The sequence below is a fragment of the Tenrec ecaudatus genome, chromosome 10 (genome assembly GCF_050624435.1).
Source record: "Tenrec ecaudatus isolate mTenEca1 chromosome 10, mTenEca1.hap1, whole genome shotgun sequence".
Taxonomy (NCBI): domain Eukaryota; kingdom Metazoa; phylum Chordata; class Mammalia; order Afrosoricida; family Tenrecidae; genus Tenrec; species Tenrec ecaudatus.
The window spans coordinates 7,510,248-7,525,231 of NC_134539.1; the positions used below are offsets into that span (position 1 = coordinate 7,510,248).

Consider the following 14,984-nt stretch of genomic DNA (forward strand, 5'->3'; position numbering starts at 1 on the left):
CCCACAGGGGCAGTTCTACTCCGTCCTCCAGGTCACTCTGAGTTTGAACTGACTTGATGGTAGTGAGCTGAGTTGATGACCCTTGAGTCATCAGGAGTTAACTTGTATTCTATGTAGGACGGAGGTAGGGAAATTTCCCATTAAATTATTAATTAATACATTAATAATAATACTGAAGCTTCTAATCTATTATATAGAAAATTCAGTTAAGAGGAATACCTTATTCACAAATGATATCAAACAAACTGGTATTAAATAGAAACATGGTTATCCAGTAATGTTAATTCCTACTACTAATATCTATGAGTCATTCTGAAAATAAGGGATGATTCTGAGATGCCTTTATGCTGTGTGCTCACTTCATTGGTTGAGACAGTGTGCTCATAGAAGTACCTTTCGGGCAGGTTAAATCAAAGGAAAAGAGCCCATATGTTGGTAATATATTTTTTAATCCCACTAAGTATAGTTTGGGAAAGTCCTATTTTTTTTAAAAGGAGAAGAGATATTTTAAGACTAATAATCAATGTCACTGGTGACAGCAAAATTTGGAGCCAGAAAATTGGCTCAACTAAACCATATATATAATCTAAGGTTTTCTGATAAAACAGGTCCTCCTGGGTTGCTCGGTCAAATGCAAATAGTTCCTGGCTTCTCCTATTTCTCTTCTGCCTCTTCCTGTTCTAGGTGGATGACTCCAAGGCCACTCTGTTTCTTTTATTTTATCCTAATGCCCAAGTGTTGTGAAAAATTGAGAGAATAGCATTTCCTCTTGGACTGTGGACAGAAGTGAAATGGATGGCTTTGCAGAAAGCCCCTGGATGCTTTCAGCAGTCTTGCTCTTCAAGAACACATGCTCCAAGCAAGGGTTTACATGAATTATGCTCTTAAGTGTGCTTTAAAGGCAAACCAAGACCATAATTTAGAATATGTTCTAAATTATGGATGCATGGATTATATGTAGCTACAACATAAAAAAAACAATTATAATTTTATTTAACAGAATTCTGTTTAGAGCCATGAAATAAGGACTAAAGACAGCTTCTGCAACAAAAAAGAAACAGCATCCAATGCAAAGATTGCTCTTTCTTATTAAAGAACAAGATTAGTCTTGAGTGTGATAGTTACATAATCTATTGTCAATTTTTTACGAGTAAAGGGGTGCAGTTTAACCTGTCAATCAGGTTGCAGCTTGATGACCTCATTTGGAGAGGCTGAGATAAATAGCTCACTGGAGGCAAGACACAGACACAATCCCTGCAAAAATTCCTGTTGAGAAAACACATGGAGCTACGCCAGAGCCCTGGAGCTGAAAGAGACATGTAGAGCCTCTGCCAGTGCTGAAATGCTTCCACTGCCACTGAATCCACAAGACTTTCTACCCACTGACCTGTGATCTTCCTGCCTTGGGTGTCAATGTAAGTGTTGTATGAGTCTGAAGAGGAATTTACAGATTGGCATCGGACATAAGGGCTAATATCGGACTTATGGACTTGATCTGGACTGGGCTGGTTCCTCAATATTCAACTGCTCTTGTCTATAAAGCTCTTTCTTACACATATTTGAGTGCCTCTGGATTTATTTCTCTAGTCCACCTGGGTTAACACAATGAATATTTAATATCAAATACATTTTAAGAAGCAACAATTTTTGGTCAAGGAGTGTGGTAGCTACATAATCTGGTATCAATTTGGGACTTGAGAGGATTAAGAGTGAAGGGGTGGAGTCTGGCTGTCAAATGAGGACGTGTCCTCAATATTCAACTGCTCTTGTATAGAAAACCTCTTTCTTATAGACATATGAGTGTCTCTATGAACTTCTCTAGTTTACTCAGACTAACACAAGGAGACACTATACTAACACAAATGTCTGCCACCTGTGCCACAGAAGTGAATTTGAATAGAATACTTGGTGAGTTTCACATCATAGAGTTTCTCACATGGCTTTAATATATATGACAGCAGAGGCTTTAGTGAGTTTATAATGCAAACATTTCTCCAATGTACTACATCGTTTTGTGTACCATCAGATTGTATGTGCGGGTCCTAATTCTGGTCCTTTGGCTCTCTCTCAGACAGTTATACTTCTCGGGGGGTGGCACAGGGGCTCTCAAATGTTTACTGTGGCTTCACCCTGAGTATTAAATACCACAGAAGGTCATGCGTTTACATGGTTTCAGTCTCTTTCCTTCGGAGTGAGACCAGTATGCTTTTCTTAATAGTGTTCCCCTCAGCTACCGTACATCTGCTGATAGCAAGCTTGCTGAATCACTAACCTTACTTATGAATGATTCCTGATTAGCTGACTCTGAGCAAAGACCTAAAAGTGGCTTAAAACAATTAACTCTCAGGCATGGAACAAAGGAAGTCATATGACAATTATCGACTTTCTTCAGTTGCTCAAAGCCATTCCCATTTATTTATGACATGTAATTACGCTTCCAATCTGTGACATAACCAAGCTATAAATCCCAGATAAATGCATGTTAATGAATGAATAACTTAGGTGAGGTGTTTTATCAAGTGTGAAGTACATAAATGTGCCCTTAACTCTCGTCTCAACAATTTAAAAATGAGAAAATAAAGGTAAAATTAATATAGTAAGAGTGAAAAAAAAATCTCAGCTAACAAAGTTTCTTTAAAAAGTTATATAGCTTACAACTGATGTATGGATTGCTATAAGAGCTGTAAGAGCCCCCAAGAAAATGATCTTAAATAAAAGTTATATAACTAAGCATGAATTGAGAATATCTGGGGTGAGATAAAACAACTTACATTTGTTAAGTTATGTTATATCTAATGAAGTTTTTAAGTTAATTAAGCAATGAACTTCCTTCAAAGCAGAGTCATTTATTAAGACTATTTGTAAGGTAAGCATTACCCAAAACTACCAGTGAGAAAACAACTAACCAGTGTATAGGGAAATATTGAAAACTCTACCTGATATAAACCTGGCAAAAATAATCAGTTTATTTGCCCCTGGCTCCATTTTTTGGTCTATGAAAGATGAAAACTACACAAGAGAAATAAAAGGAACAAAGTTTCTATTTATCATCATAAATGTTCATGTAATTCAGGAGAACAAAATTTTAAAAAGGCTTTAGAGAAAAGCAGGAATAAACTTTAATGCTGACAGTAACAGATAGAACTTTTGGATCAACACCTACCGATTTTTTTCTACTGTTTTCCAGATCTTTGAGTTCATTCTCGATTTTTGTGATTAATTCCCTGAGTTCATCAAGATTAGTGCAAATAAGCTAAAATAAAACACAAAAACACAGCTTGATAACACATAATATAAAACACCCAAAATGTGGTAAACAGAAGTTGTTTTAACACACACAGAATTCACAAATAATATTTCTTTGCAATAGCATGGAACGCTGTTTTTTATTTAACTAGATAGTTGTTTGTTATGCTGTAAGAACTGCAGGCTTACTATCAAAGAAACGGAAATGTCCACAGAGGTGGGTCTCACCTCCTATCCCCACCTCCCATCTGCTTTCTAAAGCAGGCGCTTCCTTCAGCAACAGTATTGGTGTTCAGCCCAGAATGACAAAGATCTGGAAACTCACTCACCCTAGGTTCCCAGGTCACTCAACTACCTTTCCCGGAACAGTCAGTCTCCTTCCTGCTAGAGCTCTTGGACCTTCCATTTGGGTTACTAGCTACAACAAACCTTAGTTACTGTTGTAAGACACTTAAACAGATAAATGAAATTAACTACTCATTCTTTTGCCCCCAGCTGTTTATTTCACTACTCATTCTTAATGCATGGTTGATAATCTTAATAAAACCATCTCCACAGGTAGCATTTATTTCTTTTGAAAATCGTGTTGTTTTCTTTATTTAACCTAGTAATGTTAAGAGGTGGGTGGTAAAATAAACTGGTTCTTAGTTGTTGATAACCGAATTAGATTAGTTTACAATAGTTTTAAATAGCAAAGTGTTAGCAATAACACCAAAATATTAGCAAGTACATTTTGGTGCTTAAGAAGTTACACTTAGATTTTCTAAATAGTGCAATACATTTTCCATTTTTTCCTTCAAAAACTTAAGCTCACTGGTAAGATATACAACTGTAAAAAATAAAGATTTCTGAAACAAAATTGTAGCAGAGGTTAGTTTAATATTGTCTTAATTGTAATGCTTATACTTTGTGGTAATTTAAAAAAGCATACTGCACTTACAAATCTATTCATTTTTATTGGTTGATTGGTTGTTTTAAGACCATAGATTTTCCTAAAAGGAATACTTTTTTTTTTAGAAAATAAACCAAACAACCAACAAAGTAAAAGTGGGTAACAATAAATCAATCCTATTAACTGCCAACAGTGAGGGCCAAGGAGTTCTCTATGTCTTTTATTGTAAGGTTTGACCATAAGAAGTCACTGATATACAATTGCTTCTGAGTACAAAAATGGCAATCTAGCTCAAGCTAATAAGGAAAAATAAAATCACAACACGAATTAGGAGCAATAATTACTTATTTAGTATTATCTATATAATTTCAAAATCATAGAATTGAAACAGTAGGGAAGTATTTAAAAGTCATCTCAAATTATGCAATTTTCAGAGTAGAAACATGGGGATAAGGGACAGTGCAAGTGACAGTTATTAGCCATAACACATTCCCTTTGGCCAAATGCAATTCTGGTGGTCTAGCAGCTGGTAGACGAGTCAGTCATACAAGTTCCCCGAGGTCCAGAGCATATCCTCTCTGTGAGAGCGAAACTCCAGGGGCTGCCTTGGTTTCCAAGACTGTGCAGGGTTTCCACCTTTGACAGGATGCAGTCCTACCACTTTGCTACTGCTCTCTATTTGTGGAAAACACATGAGATTTTCCTCTCACAGGTTTCTGCAGGTCCTAGGACAGATCTGTTTAATACGTGGTGAGAACTATGCACTTATTATTTAATGACTTCCATGTCAATTTTTTTTCCTATAATGCATTCCTGGGCCATTTGTACTTCTTGCTGGAATTGGTAGACAGGCTCATGTTATGTAGCATAGATTTCTCATCTGCACAAACAGTAAAGCTTAGAGAATTGCATCTAACATGTCTAGGCAGAGAACTGGGGTACATCTGACATGTAGTTTGTAAAACCCCTACAAGAAACACGTATTAAAAATGTGAAGACCTTTCAATTTCTAATTAGTCATGAGATCAACATACATTTAACAGATTTGAAGTTAAAATATTAGAGTCCCCACTGTTTTAAGTGCTATGCAAAGTAACACTTTCAAAGTCAGTTGCCTAGTTACTAAGTTGTACTAAATTATTACTTCTCAATCTTTAGTGCGCATAGGAATCCCCTTGGAAGCTTATGAAAATGCAGTTTTAAAGTTCAACAGGCTGAATGAAGTGAGGTCTTGGATGACAGGCATGGTCCGCAGACCACACACTGTAGTAGTAAAACATTTGCTTATTATGAATCTGTTATCAATGTGGCTACTGACATATTCTGGTACTATGGAGCTGAAGAATATAAAAATTCAAAAGATTAACCACACAGATGATGGCACAATAAATATACAATGATAAAAAAATGTTCCTTAAAATAGATATGACTATTAAAAAGGATTTTCATTGAATTTGAATGTTGTGTATTGTCAGCAATTTTGAAATCATATTTTGAAACCTTGAAACAATATTAAAATGACAAATTACTTTATAATTCCACATTTCCATATTTTATAAATATTTATGAAGCCACTTCGTGTATGTATGTGTACATCTAGCTAATACACACATACAAAGTACACACACACACACACACACACACACACACACACAAAGGGGCTTCAAAAAGTTCACACACTTGGGTAAGCTCATAAGTATTGCTACTAGGGTTCTAGTTTCCACACACACAGGTTTATTCTAAACAACATGTGTTCAAACATGTGTCTGTGATCAGTGGCTGCCTTCAGACAAGTTCTCTAGGAAGTAAATTTATCTTCATCTCATTAGCATGCCACTGAACAGAGAGAGAGAAAGAGAGAGAGAGAGAGAGACAGACAGACAAAAATACTTTCTGTGACATGGAAAAAATGGATTTTGAGGTCTGGGCCAAACAAGTTTTTAACAAAACTCAAACGGGCATCTTCCCAATTCTTGAGGTTTTACAAGTCTACAAGGGCGCTGTCCTATACAGAAGTTTTTATATGGCTCAAGCATTTTAAGAAATGTCAAAGGTGAATTAAAGACCAACATGAGCTCAGAAGGAAGGTTATGGGGATTGATTTGGGGGTCTACAAAAGGGAAATCATGATACTTTTTCAAAGGAAAACATGGGGATGTATTAAGAAAGTTTTTAAAAGAGAAAAACTTCATTGGTGAGGAAAAGGCACTGAGGAATTTTTTCCCATCGGAATAATGCATCTGCTTATTCTTCCAGAGAGCATCAGGATGCCCTTCCCTAGTAAATGCGATCCCATCACCCCAGAGACCTGATCTTGTTGCCCTGCCAGTCTTCTTGTTCCCCAAACTCAAAGTATTGAAAAGAAATATAACCAAGTTCCTCAAGGATGCCCAGAATGCCACCGTGGCACTGTGTAAAGAGTTCATCAGGTCATGGTTACAGAGACAGAAACATCACCTTTGTAAGTAAGTGTAGACCTAGAGGGAGGATATACTGAGAAACAATAGCTTCACATTTTGATACTTTTGCTTAATAAATGTTTCTACAAATTTGTAGCAATACTTTTGGACTTACCCTAGTGTGTGTATCCTAAATATGCATACCTACCTAATATACACGGTCAAGTTACACTATTAGTCATGTATACACTCTACACTACAAAGCAAGGCATAGATGTTGGCCTTATAACTCTCAATGCCAAATGGGGTTTTTAAATAGTCAGTCTACTAAGTTCATCTTAATAAGGTGAATAGATGTCTTTTTTGAACATAGTAAAACATATTATTAAAACTTCCTCAGTACCTTGCTTTTCAAAGACATTCCTGGGGCATGAGGGCCTCCAGGGGTACAACAGAAAACTCCCCAGTTCCCCTGGCCAAGGCTCGTGGGGGGTTTCTGTCTTACGGCAGCAGTTACAGGGAGAGTTTTATCCCCTACCTAGAAGATGCTCTGTAAGGCTAACACTTTCCCTCCTCGTGAAAACCTTGCACTTGTCACACCCACAGGCAGGCCACCAAAGCATAGAGCTTAGAGCTTAAAGAAACCAGAAATGTAGTTTTCCAAACCTCTTTCCAGGCAAGCAATATGTACCTCCAAACCTCACAGCAGCTGATGCGATCAACAGAGGTGCTGGCACCTCAGAAGACACTAAATAGGGGAAACCCTGAAGCAAGGGTGTGGAAAGTCCGCCCGTGGGCCTTCCAGAAGCAGGCCAGTGAATTGAGATCACCAATCCTAGTCAACACTGCCCACCTCACCAAAGAGAAGCAGCTTCAGCTTCACATTAAGGGTGAGGTACTTGTTTGACCAAATACCGCAGGCTAATTTTTAAGTTGATAATTTTGTGTGGCCCAAGAGTGATGTTATAAATATCCAAATGGCCTTTGGCAGAAAAAAGGACTCCCACCCCTGCCCTATAGCCTTGGATGACCCTTACCCTGGATGTAGCACTCCCTCAATCACATCTGACCCTTACCCTGGATGTAGCACTCCCTCAATCACATCAGTGTCTGCAAGGAGGGAGCTTGTGAAATAAAGCCAAACCTTCCAACCAGCACTACCAAGAATGGACTCTGGCTTTAGGATTCAATTTATCTCTAAATTTTCATCAGTGATAAATATTACAAGGCATTCTCCTCAAAAAGCAGAAATGTATGAAAGTGGGTGAATGCCCTGTAGAGATTTAAAAAATCTCCATGAAAAATTACGTAATAACGAATTCTTTACCTTGTTACTACTTCAAGTAAGAAACTATGTTCTTTGGGGTATAAATTCAACAGGTTTTAGGAATATTGACTTTATTTCCATACTGCCTTTTCCAAATTGGATATAAGGTAGCATACAATCACATGGTAAAAATTAAATGAAAGGGCAAAGGGAGAACCAGGCATTAAAAAGGAACAGAGTCAAACGGGGCAGAACATACTTCTGACCATTCTAATATCAAGATTCCATAATTTATTTTAAAAATTATAAGTAAAACACTAAATGCATGATATAAATCCAAAATTCATATTGCAAGTAAACCACAAGTCTGCTAGCAACTGATCACTGCACATGACAACTATTTAAAATCCTGCAAGGGCATGGCTTATGATACAAAAGCCAAAGTAGTTGGATTATCAAGTGAACAATATCGTTTTTTTTACTGCCAAAGGAGTTGGATTGACAAGTGAACAGTATCATTTTTCACAGTCATAGGTAAACAAGACACTGGAGTTTCTTGAAAAGCACTACATTTAAAAAGTGGAAACTATTATGAGGAGAAAGTAAAATCCACACGGCTCAGTTTCAGACACTAGCTGAGGGGATGACACTCCTAATGAAAAGAGCCAAAGTTCCTCACAAAAGTGAAGGAGAAGCACTAATTTTAACTGGGCTTCAATTGGTTACACTGTGGATAGTGTTTTATTCCTCATCTCTTCATTGGTCCAATGGAGAAAGAGTGGTTTTGCCTATAGTACGGATAAGGATCGGCAAGTTTCTGCTTCTGTTCGAAACCAGTACTACTAATAACCAAGTCTTTCTAACTGGTTACTACATTTCCTTTGCAAATAGCTTTTAGAATAAACCACACACATCTGGAATAGGAGTATGCATGTGCTGTGTATTTTAAAGATACTTTGAAGCTCTGTTTTAATTATGCCCCAAAGAGATTCCATGTAGATTTCTCTCTTAAATATTAAACAAATTAAAATAAAATTTAGGGGCAAAAATTAACTCACTTTTCTAAGAAAACTGATATACATCTTTTTTAAAAAGCAATTGAACATTTTAACAAGGTGCTACAAAACTGATAAAGAGAAAAAATAATATAATCATTACAGTGTAAAGTAACTGTAAATCAATACCAATCTGCTAAACTCAAAACAAAACTATTTCCCACTTTTTGTGGGGCTATTATTACTGACTAAAAATCTGGAAGACTGCCCTGCGTATAAGCCAACTGTACAATCCACCATAATATTGGAACAGAGCTGGGAGGATTCTTTCACTCGCATCAAATACAATGATTAAAGTAACATCATTTGGCTGTTACTTTTTGAATTCCTGTAGGCTTAATCATGTGCCACTTTCTTTAAGACGAAATCCAAGACTTATTTCAAAATTAGTTTCCTGCTACTTTTAAAACAGAAATTTTGCCTGAAAGTAGAAGGAAAAAGGTCAGAGATATTTTGAAGCAAATTTTTAATTGATTTTACTCTTCCTCATATATAATTTTCCAAAGTGATACACTAGGACCACTTTTATCAGAAGCATCTGGCAAGCTTATTTGAAGAAAACACAAGAAGAGTTAAAACAAGAAGCTGTCTCATTGAATCCTCATAAAAACTCATTGTACAGACGAAGAAGCAGAGCACCAAGAAGTTAGGTAATTAAGCTGAATTTAAGGAGTTGATAGCAGTGGAGTCCAACTTGCTTGGCTCCAAAATTCACGGGCTTCACCACTATGCTGACCACTGGTGCCCTTCTGGACTCACCAAATCATACCTCTGGGGGAATGAAACCTAAGAATCTCCATCTCTAATAAAGGTACCCAATAACTCTTAGGAGTAAGTGGACAGGTATGACTACTCGTCTTATGATCCACAACAAAGACAAACACTATCCACTATTTGAAGCCTGAGCAGAAGTGGGATTACTTTCTTAAACAGAGAAATCATTGTTTTTCCTTTCAGCTGTATAGATCAACAGCATGATGTCTTCCTGAAGCAAGCAGGCAGCTAGGTTTTCTTTCTAAGACAGACCCCATCAAACTGAAAAGTAATTGAAGTCAGACAGGCTCTATGCACGCTTTACTGTCTAAAGAAGAGCAGTCCTTTGACAAGTAGGACAAGTATGGCAAAAAGGCATTTACCCCCAGTCTCATTATTTTCAGCAACATTTTTAAGTGGATAGTATTAAGAAAGCCTTCTACCTACCGTAAATATTTCTATAAAGCACATTTTCTAATACTAGAAATGAGGTATTTAAAATAACTTGGATAAAATAATCTGTATACTCTAAGGCTAAAATTAAAACCTTTGGGAAGAAAACAAATTTTACTTAAAAAAATTCTTCCTACACATGGGAACCTTTCAAAGAATGCAAGAAACACGGTCTACACCAAGTATTTTAAGAGGTAAAATTCGTTTTGCATTTACCCACAAAGTTACTGAAGGCCAGTGCTCATACCCATTAGTCCACCAGCATGCTTACTTGAGGTGAATGACTCATTCTCTAAGAGTCTGCAGTCACTGTCTTCATGAAGACCACGAGGAGTACTAAGGTATTACTCTTGTAAACCAGGTCTAAGAATCACTGTTCTCCTGAATCTACTCTCCTCCCTCCCTCTCTCTCTCCCCCCCTCCCCGCCTCCCTCCTTCTCTCTCAGGACCTAAGAACCAGGAAGGGAGACTTTGTTTTTAAAAGTTCAATCTGGCAAAACATGTACTTTTGACCCTTATGTTTCTGAGAGCAGTAAGCAAATGGTCAGGAGCTAGTTCAAAGCCTCACTAAGAGCAGTGCTTCTCAAACACTTCTGTCCATGACCCATAGACAAAAAGATAGAGTGCGCATTTCCAGTGCACATATGTGTATGCATACACGACTGAAACCAAAGGTTCATGAAACAATATCTGCCTTGTGTATGTAGGTATGTATGTATGTAACACACTTTGACTGCACTTCTTAATTTTGTTGCCTTAAAAAATATGCTGGTATGAGAGCTGTATGAGCCCCCAATAAAATGATTTATTTAAAAAACAAAACATGCTGGCCATGTAATCCATTATATTACATTCACTCTCCATAAATGGGCCACTGCCTACAATTTAAAAAACACTGCCTGTGACACTTCTAACATGGACAAGTCAGGCCCACAAGTTGGGAATGGAGAAAGTATCAATAGTGGGCACGACCTGTCCTAAATCTGAGTATCAGATATACAGTGTCTGAGAGACAATGAGGGCCAGAACTAACAAGGCTAGCAAACCACCAGTGATATAACTAAGTAATGGACCAGCAAAGGGCAAAGGTCTTTAAGTAAATCAGATTTTTTTGTTGACAATACTGGAAGCTCAGATACTTTACATAAAAGAATTTTATAGAAAGGTATGTAATTCACCTTAAAATTTTCATTAAAATATACTTCTAAAATACTGAGAGAAAAATATGTCTAAATCCTTTCTCTGGTGAATTAAAAACATTAAAAATTTTATAAACTAGCAACTTCCATAAAAGCATTTCCAATACTGAAAGTAAACATGTCCCCATTTCTAGGTAAATAACTATTAAACTCACATTACATATTACCAATATTTTCATAGTTACTATCCCTTTTGCCTGGCTTGAGACTCACAGAAACTCCTCTAAAAATCATTTTATCTCTCTGCATTTAAGCATTAGCTTTTAATACTTTTGGAGAAGTGCTTGACCTGTGATGGACTAGCGATAATACAAAGACATTCTTAATTGAATTAGGGTATGATGCTTATTCATATTATCAGAGGTAAAACAAAACAAAACAAAAAACCCTCACTTCATATGCCAGTATACACAATTCCCAGAACTGTTAAAGGACCATTTCAATGAACCTTTACTTAATATTCTATCTGTTCACATATAGCTAAGAGTGGAAAAAAAGTAATTTTTAATTGAATATGTCTACTGTTTCCATTGTGTCCAAATACAAGAAAATGGCTAACCTAGGCAATAGTACAATGTATAAATGATGACTTAGCTCCTGCAGATTTCCATTTACACATGTGCTTTTTATGTGTGTGTGTGTGTGTGTGTGTGTGTGTGTGTGTATAGCCATAAAACTACATCTATAAAATTTCGCTCAGGTTTTAAGAAATGACAGTTTTGACTATCACAAGATAAAAATAACTATGAAATACTACCAAATTTAATCTTGGTTATGCATACATTTGTAGGAAAAAGTCACAGCTGAAAACATTTCAATAGAAGTATGAGCCACAGCTTCTTGACATATAGCCAATGTTTCGAAGAAAGATATAAACATTGAAGCAAAAAAAACAAAAAACAATACCAAGTTAACATTTACCTGAAATTCTGGTACAGCAGGTGACTTTGTGACAGTTCTCCTCTTCTTTGTGATTGCTTTTTTAGATATGGATTTTTTTCCTTTCAAGATTAAAAGAGAAAAGCTTCATAATGCTGTTGACAGTACTTCATTAACAAAACCAAATTACACACAGCCTTGAAAAGTTAAATGATAACTAACAGATGGCTGCTAGTAGGTCAAATTAAAATGATGGATCAAAACAACCCCCAGTAAAAGCAAACATTGAACTATAACTACTTGTACCAGATATTAACAAATGCTGTTTTATGTACGAACCATACAAATTGCAATCTCCTACTTGTTTCACAGTATCAGAATTTATTGCAATAATATTTGTGGGGGAAAAAATACCCTAATACTACTGCTCAGTTAAAACCAACACATTCATAGCTGACAATGAAACTACAAAGAAAATGCCCAAATCCAAACCCTTACCTTTTATCAATGCCTTCTATAGTCAGGGGCTTGCACAGAATTAGACTTTGAAGGTTGTGGTCTCTAGCCAACTAATGTGAAAACCAATTCAGTGGCTTAGAAACCAGGCTTTTCTATCCCTTTAACCCTGTACTCATTCAGAGGGCTGCCTATGGTAATATTCAACAGGCATAGTTTTAGAAAAAGAACACATCTCCCTTTGAAGTATACCTAGTCACTTGTACACTCAGAAACCACTAGGAAAAAAATAAACTCTGTATCCTTAAAGAAGCAGACTTCACGCAGAAAAAGCTATACAGTCTTTGTAGCTAACCTGTGACAAAGTGACATATATGCATATAACCTATATTTTTAATAGGAACATGTTAAAGTAAATCCCCCTGCCCCCACCCCAACCATTTGTAATTAGCAAACCCAAGGCACCAGTCATTATTTAAAAAACACACTAGGAACAGATTATGGGGACAGTAAGATATTAGAAAATAGAGACCCTGTCCTGCAGGAGCTAACAACTGATGTAAGGGATTTAATTTTTTAAATGGGGGGGGGATGGAGGGTACTTGGTAATTTCACAATAATTTATAGTCTAAAGTTACCTTAAAAGTTCGTTTTTTTTTTATAGGGAATATGAGAAAATTCAAGTAGCTTTGTGTTGTACACATCCCCAATGCTCTTTAGATATAATTTCAGTTTACATTATCATTGTATTATCTTCTGTGTTTCTTTTCAGCCATGTCAAAGAATTAAATGGGATAATTTCTAATCCAACACAATGCATGTATACTATGCTTAAACTACTGCACTTCCGAGTTGAAGTTCAAATGTGTGTGCATGCTGAACTAGCACCATCAGCCTGCCACTGCTTAGAATATTCCTCAACTGGGCACCACACATCTCCCCAGAGGAACGGCTCATGAATCTGAACAACCTGATGTCTCTACATACCACTGCTATCATTTCTTTCAGAGCATGGGAGATTTAATGGTCTGCTGACCTAAGTCAACTTCAAGAATCTGGTCTTTAAGAGGTCTGCTTCAAATTGTAGCTGGAGGGAAAGAGTAACTTGAAGGAAATGAAATCAACCGCCAGCCTCTGCCTCTCAGCACTGCTCTGGTTGTTGCTGCCATAGAGTTGGCCCGGCCCAGTGAGTGACCCTATGCACAACCAAAGAAAATACTGCTCCAGCTCACACCATCCTCCCAATGGGTTTTAACTGCTCTAATTAGCTCTAAAATTTTTTATTTGGTTTATACTCACTATAAGCACAACAGAAGTCACCTTTGCTAGCTCTATGCCTTCTGCAGTGCTGTCACACAGTCACCGATCTCAGGTACTAAGTTCTCAGTGAACTGGTACAGCTTTTCTGGATTGCAGGAGAGGCGGTAAAGTACAGGGTACTTGAGTTCAAGTTTCATCCAGAAACTCAGAAACTGACTAGAGCAGTATTGACTAGTGGTTACTGGGTAGACCTTTTGAACTTGCATGTCTGGACTAACTCTACTAGCAAGTGAGACCCTGGGCAAACAGCTGTATTTCACAGAGCAGTTTCTTTACATATAAAACAGGGGTAATAATAGAACTTGCTTTGTGTTCAATGCTTAAAGAGCTTAGGAAACTGCCAGGCATATGTTACCATTGACACATGATGTGGCTGTCTTCTGCCTTAGCTCAATTCAGGTGATAGTCTAAGTAGAAAATCTTTATTATATTTTAACCTTCATAGCCTTAAGAAAACTCATGATGGTTTTTCTTGCTCCACTATTCTCTTGTGCTAACTTTATACTCTACTTTGTATTCTACACTGTACATGTATCAAATGACCTGTTTATGGTTTCTTCTTTGCTAGATTGTGAATGAGGAAAGAAATAACTTTCTTCTCTCTTATTTAGTTGTAGAACTTCGTTCTAAAAGTTATCTGAAGTACATGAACCCTGCTCATCACCAGAAATTCCTCCAACCTAGGAATGGGAAAGGCAGGCAGGTAATTGCTCCACAGTTCTGCGCGCCCTTTAAGTCCACTTCCGAGGGAAGAAAACACTGATGGTTCCTTTAAAGAATGCACACAACTTATCACAGAGTGTCACATTATGATTGAGGATGGCAACACTAAGGTCAGCTAAGATTAAGATTTATTGAGGGTCAGTGCAGTGCTGGTGGTAGTCATCCAGAGGGGCAGCAAAAGCAGACTTTCAAGGACTATATTATCAGGGAGGTACAGAGTAATTTTTTTCTTTTCCCCTGGAATAGAGGCCATAGCCCAAATAAGTTTGGGAACCTATAGTATATATGAGGTGGCTTCAAAAAGTAGGTTGAAAAATCCCATTATCTTTTAATTCCATCTTC

At 37.0% G+C, this 14,984-nt stretch overlaps 1 protein-coding gene across 4 annotated transcripts in view; it reads right to left on the reverse strand.

Annotated features, from left to right (window-relative positions):
* Positions 1–14,984, reverse strand: part of BRD10 (bromodomain containing 10) — a 77,476-nt gene that overhangs the window by 20,632 nt on the left and 41,860 nt on the right. For 3 of the 4 annotated variants that reach the window (XM_075559898.1, XM_075559896.1, XM_075559899.1), the window contains 2 exons: positions 12,186–12,265; positions 3,164–3,253 (listed from right to left, as the gene is read on the reverse strand). In XM_075559898.1, coding sequence (XP_075416013.1) covers positions 3,164–3,253; positions 12,186–12,265 — 170 coding nt within the window. The remainder of the gene's footprint in view (positions 1–3,163; positions 3,254–12,185; positions 12,266–14,984) is intronic. The other variant, XM_075559897.1, reaches the window with a different exon arrangement.